Below are 9473 nucleotides of genomic sequence, written 5' to 3' on the forward strand. Positions count from 1 at the left end.
CATCTTCACGTCTGACATCCCAATGCTAAGTCCCTCGGTACTATCCTTATACGCAGATGACACTTGCTTGTTATATTCCAATAAACTTGCCAGAAATGTGACCAGCACGCTGCAGGAGTTCTTCCAGAAATGGAAAATAAAAAATTAACAATGAGAAAGCTAAAGCCCTATTTATCACTCGTAAACACAGGCAACATCCACCGGAGTGGGAGTCGGTGACACCGCGATTAATTGGGAGGACAGCATTAAATAATTAGGAATCACATTTGATAAACGGTTCACTTGGCACAAGCACATACAAGTCAAAAGAAATAGTTGCGCAAAAACACTGCTCTGCTTACAACCACTTTTCAAACACAACAACCTTAATGTGAAGAACAGAAAGCTGATCTACAGTCAGATAATTAGACCGGTACTATTTTATGGGTGTGTCGCGTAGACTCAAGGTGTATGTTGAATCTGAATTTCTTTATTGAATTTGTACAGTATTTGTACTTATTCTAATTTAACCACTAACCTACCTGAATATTATGTTCTCCTAGTAATTTTCATATAAAAATGCTTAATATGCATTTTAATTAATTTAAAAATATGATATTATTATTATTATTATTTAATAATTACCCGAAATACTAAATAATGATATTCCAATGCAGGTTAATGCACTTTGCGAATTTCATTTGCGCAAAACAAAAGAATCAAATGACTTTTCTTTTGCGCTTCTTCACATGGCAAGTGTGTGATCAATGTCTTTGCTTTTGGCATGTGCCAGTAACGTATATCATCATATTACCATTACCAAATAGTTATTTTTGTAGATAGTATTATTAATATGCAGATATACTACACTCTACTATCCAAAAGCTAAAAGTTGCTCAAAGTCAGACTCTCCGAAGGCTCTTCAAAGTACCATGGTATATCCACAAGAATGACATGCTAAGAGACCTTAGAATAAATCCGGTCAAAAAATACATAAGGTACAGAGCTCTGAAGCTATATGCGAAAATCGACAGGCTGCCCTACTTAGCACTATCTAATCTCAGAATAATCACTAACCGCATGGGGCGGTACGCAGATCTTAGATGAATCATTGAATAATCAGTGAGATGGGCGGGACTCTGCAGCTATCATAGAGTAAAAGTGGCCAGATGCAGTAACTGGGAAAAGGCTTAACATAACATAACATTCACATTCACTATTTATTCACGGCAATTCGAATAAACTACAACACATTCCTTCTTGAATCGCTCAATAAACCATCAACTTCTTCGTTGTCACTACCTTCATCTGAAGAATATTAATTGTAATCATCCCCGCACATTATTATAGTATATGCTGCTTAGAATTAAGCCATTTTATCTTGTTTAGACTATATTTTACTTAAAAGCTAACAATTTTGCTTTTTTCAGGCATAAATAAATTGATATTTATTTTAAATTCTCAAACCAAAAAAGTTTTCAGCATAACTTAAAAATTCACAAAAAAACAGCTGTCGTTAACAAATCGACACAAACAAGTGCGCTCACGAGTTAGTGTAACTACTTGCATTTTTACTCGGTTACCGAGCGCGTTACCCGAACTCCTGAATAACCCTATTATTTTAATTATAATTTAAATCGCTTGAAATAATTGTTCGATATTGTATATCAATAATAATAAATACAAACTTTATTGTTTTTTCTGACGTACAATAAATAACTGCTTTATATATGATTAAGTTAACATCAGATTATAAATTATTAGGAATGTGATTAAAATTACGAATTTGGGAATGCAACTAATTTAATGTGTATTTCTAATAAAATTCAATGTTAAAGTTTTATTTTTCTAAATAACTTTTTTCAATGTATTAGATTTCATTTGAAGAGTACCTTTATTGGATGAAGTCATTTGAAAATTTGATAAATTTTATTTATGGTGAACGTATAATGGCTTCATATGCGGCGAATATCATAGGAGCGACTTCAACAGATCGAGATTTTAAGCTGAGTGTTGCATCCGGATTGCCAGGCTGAAGTTTTAATTCAAGTAGGACCCATATATTGTTTGTAAGTTTGAGTGATTGGTAAAGCATGTCTTGGCCCTCTACATTGCGTTTAGCAATTGTAAAAACGTTATTTGTAGTCATTTTAGAAGCAATGCCATCAGTGGTGCCAATAACTCCACTTAAACTATACTGAAGTTCATTTGCTGCAGGTATTTCCTTCCATGTATTAAGAAATACACGTTTATCTAACTGTCCATCTTCCGCAAATAACACGTTGCCATGTACCAGGCAAGCAAAATAGAATATATCAATGTTATTTTTAACAGCAACTTGTAAATTATTTAATGGTTCCATACGCTGTACTGGACCTTGAACACCCAGAGGTAAGCTTATATCGCAATTTTGATTTGGTGGTAGTGGTGCTACCTGAAGTGGAGATGATGGCAACAAACCAAAACTATTTTTATTTAGCTGTATTGCAAAACCAGTCATTGATTGCATTGCTTTATTTGTAAGTGTCATATCCATTGAAATTTCTCCATTTCTTCGCGAAAATGTGCCTTGAATTTCAAGTCCCTTTCCTTTTTCTGCTGGTAACCAAACAATTTTAGGTATTTGGACACCTGCACTCAGAGGTGTACCGGAAAGGCCAAAAATATCTCCCAGTAAACTACTACTACCAGCAACGGCTTCAGTTGGTCCACCACCAAGCTAAAAATACGAAAAAATAAATTGTAAACTTTTAAGGTTCATAACCAAAATATTTACCAACACATCTAAACCACCACCCAGCAAGTCCACGTTGCTTGCACTTGGCAATGAGACAGGAATTGTGGGTGCATTAATATCCATTGATAATAAATCGCCTATTAAGGAATCTTGATTTGGTATTACCATCGCTTCACCGCAAGCTTCATTTCCACTTGTAACTACAGTACTTTTGTTAGGCAAGGATTTACGAACTCCAGCTCCTCGTCCTTCTACAAATGCAGTTGGTGGTTTATGGTATACACTTGCAAGAGAACTTATGTGACATATTAATTCATCTAAAAGAGTAGGTTCCAAGAGATCAGTTTCTTCTGAAATTAAAGGTTTATCGGCCAACACTACTTCTTTAGCTGCAGCTGGATCTGTAGAAAGCAAACGCCAATAAATAAAACCACGGTCACGTAAATCAGGATTATCAGAATCTTGCGTAGCTAGTGACAAAACGTGTTGTACCAACTCCTGCGTATCTGTTGGACGTTTTAAAAACAACTTTACGACAGCAGTAAGTAACTGAAGTTGCACTTGTGCATTCTCATCTTGAAACCCTTCCAGAAAACTATCTAATAATTCATCCGCATTATCGATACGCTCAGCATACTCTCCAATTATCCAAACCATTGATGCTCTCGCTTCTGGTTCATCAAGTGTATCTAAATTTTCGCATAAGGTACTTATAATACTCTCATACTTATTTGGATACTTGCGAAATATGTCTTTTATTACTACAATAGCTTCTTGTACAACATAGTTAACTTTTGTTTGAATAAGATCAAGTAAAGTGGAAACACAACGTTCTGCCGATGGTTCAACCTATAAACAAAACATATGCATTATGTAGTTATTTTTTAAGTTAATTACCTTAATTGCACATCTTCCTATTGCCCTTACTGCTTTGCGTACAAAATCAACATCTACTTCTGTAGCATACTCTTTTAACTCACTGAGAACCTGGGCAATATTACTTTGATTAGCTAAACGTATCATAATATCCAATTTCTCAAGTTTAACATATATAGGGTCATTATATTTTACAAAAAATACTTTCATTTCGTGCTTTAAAATGTCAGGACGTTTTTGCACAATTAGGTTTATATTCCGCAATGCTACATACTGAACTTCAGGTTCCGAAGAGAGAAGTGTAACCAAAGGCGGAGCTAATTTTTTCGTCAAAGTAGCACAAAAATCACTATCACTTGAAAGCATCTCCAATAATTTCATCAAAACTTTAACAGCGCTCAAAACAACTGCTGCATTTGCATGTGCTAAACGTGGTGTAATACGTTCACAAATCGATTGTGCTTCTCTTTCATCCTTAGGACTATAATTAGCTAATGAATCTAATATAAACACTTGACCCCACTCGGTGCATTCATTGAGAGCAGTAAGCAGTTTATTAATCGTTACTGAATTCATTTCAACAAGAGGTTCACCTGACTGACTTGCTTCATTAATTTCACTAAGAGCAGCCACAGCATTAGCAACGACCATTGGGTTTGAATCAGACAATAACTCCTTCAATTGATCCAAGAATCCTTGATCTTCTACCTGGAACACAAATTAGAGATTGGATGCGCATATAACTTTATATTTACCATTGAATATGATATGTCGTACAATTTAGCGACACATACTGCTGCAGTTTTTCGAACATAAGGATCTTCATCTTTTAAACACTTGCGTAAAGGTTCGCATAAATATTCCGTTATTTTATCTACACGTATGCATCCCATTGTGCGAACAGCTAATGCCCGTATAAGTGGATTAGAATCTTCGCAGTCCTTAATAGAATTCATTTTTAACATAGTTATAAACTTTACTACTTCTATTTACCTTTACAAATGTATTTACCGCCATAATAGCCATATCAGGCTGTGATTTTGCATAATTCATCAAATATAAGTAAACCAACTTTTTAAGCTCAAGATTGTCTGTTTGCATACAATTAACTACATCAGGAAAAAGAGCTGAAACATCTTTTCCTACGGTCATACTAGCGATTACCTATATTATAACATATTGTTACATCATTTCAAAAAAAAATTTTGTTGAATTAATGGTAGACTTCAAAAAAGAAAACTAATAATTGAATTCATAACCATTTTAATTGTACCTTTTTAACAGCCTCTTTTTTTTTTTCTTTCTTGTCATTATTAAGCTCCGATTTTAATTCAAATATTTCACCTTTTTTGGTAGTAGTAAAATATTTCGAGTCCGTCATATTGTCTGCAGATATATCTGAAATTCTCTTTAGACATATATCTTAATACAGATGTGATGTTTTTTAATCTAATATACAACATATATATGTTGTAAAAATACATGCAGATATATGTACGTATGTACATTTTGATAAAAATTGGGTAGACGCCCCTTTTATAAAATATTGAATTTTTATTCATATACTGAATTTAACGTTTTCAAAATACCTAACTTACATGCGTATATATTATGTAACTAAATTAAAAACTTGCTTACCCTTATTATACTAAATAAAATATTTTCAAGCAAATCACTTATACAGCACAAATCTACTATATTAATATAGAAGATAGTGCTACCAAACCAAAATTATTTTTTGTGTTGCCACAGTTAAAGAGAAACTGTTTTCTTAATAATGAAATTGAACAAAATATAGGGTGGTCTAAAATAGGAGCATTCATTGTAGCATATTTCTATTTTACGTGTATTAAGAAAAAATCCAAGTATACAGCTCTTTCACTTAAGAAAATATAACCATCATTTATTTCATATATATTATATATTAGTGGAATACATTAAATAAATTTTTTAACATATATAATACGGAAAATAATATCAATTTTATTGCTTGCACGACCGCACAATGATTGTGAATGTGTTTTTATAACTGAGCATTGCTCGATTTTTGCCTACTTAAATTTCATTACCTCTATTCTTTTGACATGAATGCTCCAATAGAACACTTGTCTTTTAAACATTAGGCCTTTTCGGTGGCTCGCAAGTACGGCAAAAAATGCATGTTGGCCTATGTTGGCCACGCGAGTCATTGGCATCAGTGTTGCAATCTGTCAAATGTTTTGTTTTGACAAACAGCAGATCTTGTATATGTGCATATAAATCAAATATATATTTATAAAAATATTATAAAATTAAAATGAACACGGAATTAAAAGGAATGGTAAGAATATTGGAAATTTAAAAATAAAACACTAAGATAAGTAAATTTTTGTAGGTACTGTCGATGTTGGGAGAAGGAAGCAACGTTTTGCAGTGGCCGAGGGATGCAAGTTGTTTCACGGATTTTTTTAAATGTTATGAATGCCGCAACAACCTCCTCTGAAGATTCTCTTCCTTTCGTGTCAAGTAGCCTCTAGAAAACAATTCGTTTCCTTTGTGGTCCATAGTTTGCGTGTATTTCTATAAAAAATTTTTTAGAAAAACTTCAAAAATTATGTTTGTTTATTAATTTTACGTATGTAAACTACAAATTAAATGAAATAAAATAAATGTTACTTGGGAATAACTAACATAATAAAAAATTCAATGTGCTTAATACTTACGATTTCTCCATTCTTATTATTTCTTCATTACTTTTCAAGATTTTTCAAATTTTTGAATTCTGTTTGAATTTTTATTTCCTCAATTTTTGACATTTGATTGCACTATTCGTTGGAATTTTCAATGAAGGTTCACAATAGTTCGCTTATTGCGTTGGTAACATTTTTTTTTTTACTGGCCGATGTGGTTGGCCAGCATAACTATGCTGGCCGAGGTAGAGAAAATAGTGTTGTTGTTTTGCATACATTGCGGCCAGTATAGGCCTGCATAGGCCAACAACTTGCTGTTTTTTGCCGTACTTGCGAGCCACCGAATACGCCTATTGTAATGCAACGCAAAGAACGAAAACTACGTCCACTTCGAGCACAACAAAGAGAAATTGTTAAAGAAAATTTAATTTTTATAGCATTTTGGCACACATATTGAATACAAGTGATCTTACGATACTAACATCAAATTACTCTCTTTTGGGGTTGCAGAATAATAGTCAATATGTAATAAAAAAAACCTTTTAGCAATAAAAAAAAGATTGCGCATACCTTATTCGGTTAATAATATCACATCACATAAACAAAAATTTTATTGGCCGTGTGCGAGTTCGAGTAAGGGCGTGTACGCGTTGTTCTGATTTAATGTTAAACTAAATGGGATTTTTTGTACTGCACACATTTGACACATTGACAGCCAATGTGTATTCCAATGCATATTCAAAATTATACAAACGGCGAAAACTTCAAAAACAATATTGCCAAATCAATGAAAAAAATTCACTTAGGGTTTTACTAAGTTGATTTTAAACCAAATAAGATTTTCCTTGGGATTTTTTGCACTGCACACATTAAGTCATTTATCAACACGTATCGACACATCATTACATTATCGGCACAACTTAGTATTTCCCTCATTTAGAACGCAACTTAGCCTAACTCGCACACGACCTTAGTTATCAGATGTGTATCAGATGTGAATGCATTTTGATTTCAATTGATTTTAATGTAAAAGTGGATATTCTTTCGAAATATTTAAAGCTGTTGTGAAAAAGATAATTCGACCATACAAAAAATTGAATTTCCCTCACCAAATGTAGAAACTCGTTTAGATATTCTCAAAATTCATTTGCGTAAAATGAACTCGACCCGCTGCATTAATTTGCGTAAAATAGCTGAACTTATACCAGGAGCTGCTAGTGCTGAAGTTAAAAGAGTTTGCTTCTATCTAGTATGTATGCATTTCGTGAGCGTCGTGTGCATGTCAACCAACTCAAAAAAATTTTGAAATGGTTGACGCTAAAGTTATGCAGAAGAATTCAGAGAAGAACATTTCTATTAAGAAATTATGGAAATAAATTTTAAAACTGTTATATATGTTTATGTTTGCATTTAATTAATATTATTTAATATTTTTGTTTTTTTTTGTTATTTGGTTACATGTGTTTACATATTATTTGGGCCAACACTGCGACCAGTCATTGACCAACGAAAAGTGCAATTTTGCATTATCAGCTTTTCTTGTTGGTCAATGGCCTATAATTATGTCAGCACAGCGTAGGCAAATTTATTTATTTGTGAATTATGCATTAATATTTATTGTCAATTAATGCACAATTTAATAGCTTGTTAATAAAATAATTTTGTATAAATATAAGAAATAATTTTAATAAAGTTCAGAAGGAAAAGAAAAATCAATTATAACTTTCTTACTTTCTCGCATCGATTAGTTTGGGTTTCAAGTGCTCAAACTAATCAACTTAAAAAATACAAGTAGTTTGGGTTACAAGTGCTCAAACTACTTTACACATAAAAATTGGCTACCAAGCTAACACAGATTAAGGATCTGGGTTAGCACCAAGTAGCGTACAATATATTTATACACCAATAATCATAAAATGATTATTAATTTGTAATTGAAGTATCATTTCTTGGATCTTGACAATTTAAAATTAAAAATTTCGAATAACATTTACATTTTTTGTATTTGCTAATTTGTAAAATGAAAAATTTTCACATCATACCACAGTAAGAATTTGTGGCAAGATTGACTTTGTCACGGACTTACTCAGCATCAACTAACCATTGCAACTAAAAACTTTAGAGGAAGTTCTGCCGTTCGCAACAAAAAAGGATCAAGTAGGTTCCAATAAATCAAAGGACTTATCTCGGCTTCAACAACAAAATGTTTGCAGAAGATGCATAAATTAGAATAATGATTCTCGACTCAAGACATGCTGTAATCAAAAAAATATTCAATCCATTTTACGAACAAATTATTAAAAGCAACTGGTGCAAAGAGTAGTACCAATATTTTCCAAACAAATAAAATCGTTAGGGCAAAAACTCAATATTTTACAGGCCATCAGTCCTAATGATACCTTTATTTTGAAGTTATTTAGGCCACCATCATTAAGAGTTACTGTCACAAAGTGAATTTAAATCTAGCCAAGTTTATGTATAAAAAATTCAGAAAATAATTGTGTTGAATACATGAAATTTTATTTTATTTATTAATGAATTACTAAAAACTACAAGATCTGAATTAAAAGGTAAGTCAAAAGTTGTATTTGTTATGAAGACAACAGCATACGAATATCATTATTGTCAGTAACATCCTAACAAGTTTAACCATTTGTATCAATAAGTTTACTATTTGCATTAAATGATAGTAAGGACGTACACAATCAACGTGACCACATTGCAAAACTTCCAAGATTGGCTTCTTTGACAAAGTCAAAAACATCTTTTTCATATTCAGCTTTTTGTACTACATCATTTATCGGTAGCCCAGTGAAATGAACTACCCAACTGAAGGCAGGTTTAGATTTCTGTGCACTTTTTAACTTTGGCTGCCAAACTGGACTAAGTTGTTTTACGTTTTCAATATATAAATTGTTTACAAATAATGTTGAACACAAACAATATTATTCAAATGTCAAAAATTACCAAAACAATATTGCCATATTTTAATATTCGTTCTTATAGTTTTCTTTGGTAGGTGCATGCACGCAAATAATGCTTACATTAAAAAAATTTTGGTTTGACTCTTATGACATAGACGTTCGCTAACAGCCCTAAATTCAATAATAGAATGGTTAATTTTCTGTGATACAATAAAAATATGTGTTTGCTTGATTTGTTTCTGAGTTTATGACATGTTTCTTGTGCAGCCAGTATATATATTTTGTATT

At 32.2% G+C, this 9473-nt stretch overlaps 1 protein-coding gene across 2 annotated transcripts; it reads right to left on the bottom strand.

Moving 5' to 3' along the window:
• Positions 1–1854: 1854 nt before the first annotated feature.
• On the bottom strand, positions 1855–5325 carry LOC119667805 (AP-1 complex subunit beta-1). Of its 2 annotated transcripts, none has more exons than XM_038077130.1 (7): positions 5231–5308; positions 4866–4990; positions 4586–4756; positions 4348–4533; positions 3614–4300; positions 2756–3565; positions 1855–2698 (listed from the first exon to the last, which is right to left on the bottom strand). In XM_038077130.1, the coding sequence occupies exons 2-7, from the start codon at positions 4971–4973 to the stop codon at positions 1913–1915; spliced, it is 2748 nt and encodes a 915-aa protein (XP_037933058.1). In that variant the 5' UTR covers positions 4974–4990; positions 5231–5308; the 3' UTR covers positions 1855–1912. The 2 variants fall into 2 exon arrangements, with proteins under 2 accessions (XP_037933058.1, XP_037933057.1); XM_038077129.1 differs by having other exon boundaries at positions 1913–2698; positions 4866–5000; positions 5231–5325.
• Between the last annotated feature and the right edge of the window lie 4148 nt (positions 5326–9473).

Source organism: Teleopsis dalmanni, chromosome 1, assembly GCF_002237135.1.
Source record: "Teleopsis dalmanni isolate 2A chromosome 1, ASM223713v2, whole genome shotgun sequence".
Lineage (NCBI taxonomy): Eukaryota > Metazoa > Arthropoda > Insecta > Diptera > Diopsidae > Teleopsis > Teleopsis dalmanni.

Excerpts from the sequence above, each read along its gene's own strand:
- LOC119667805 (XM_038077130.1), bottom strand. The coding sequence starts at position 4,973 with ATGACGGACTCGAAATATTTTACTACTACCAAAAAAGGTGAAATATTT. Across the intron at positions 4,534-4,585 it reads CGGTAAATACATTTGTAAAG|GACTGCGAAGATTCTAATCC; the intron begins GTAAATAGAAGT and ends AATTCTATTAAG. Across the intron at positions 2,699-2,755 it reads GTGGTGGTTTAGATGTGTTG|CTTGGTGGTGGACCAACTGA; the intron begins GTAAATATTTTG and ends TCGTATTTTTAG.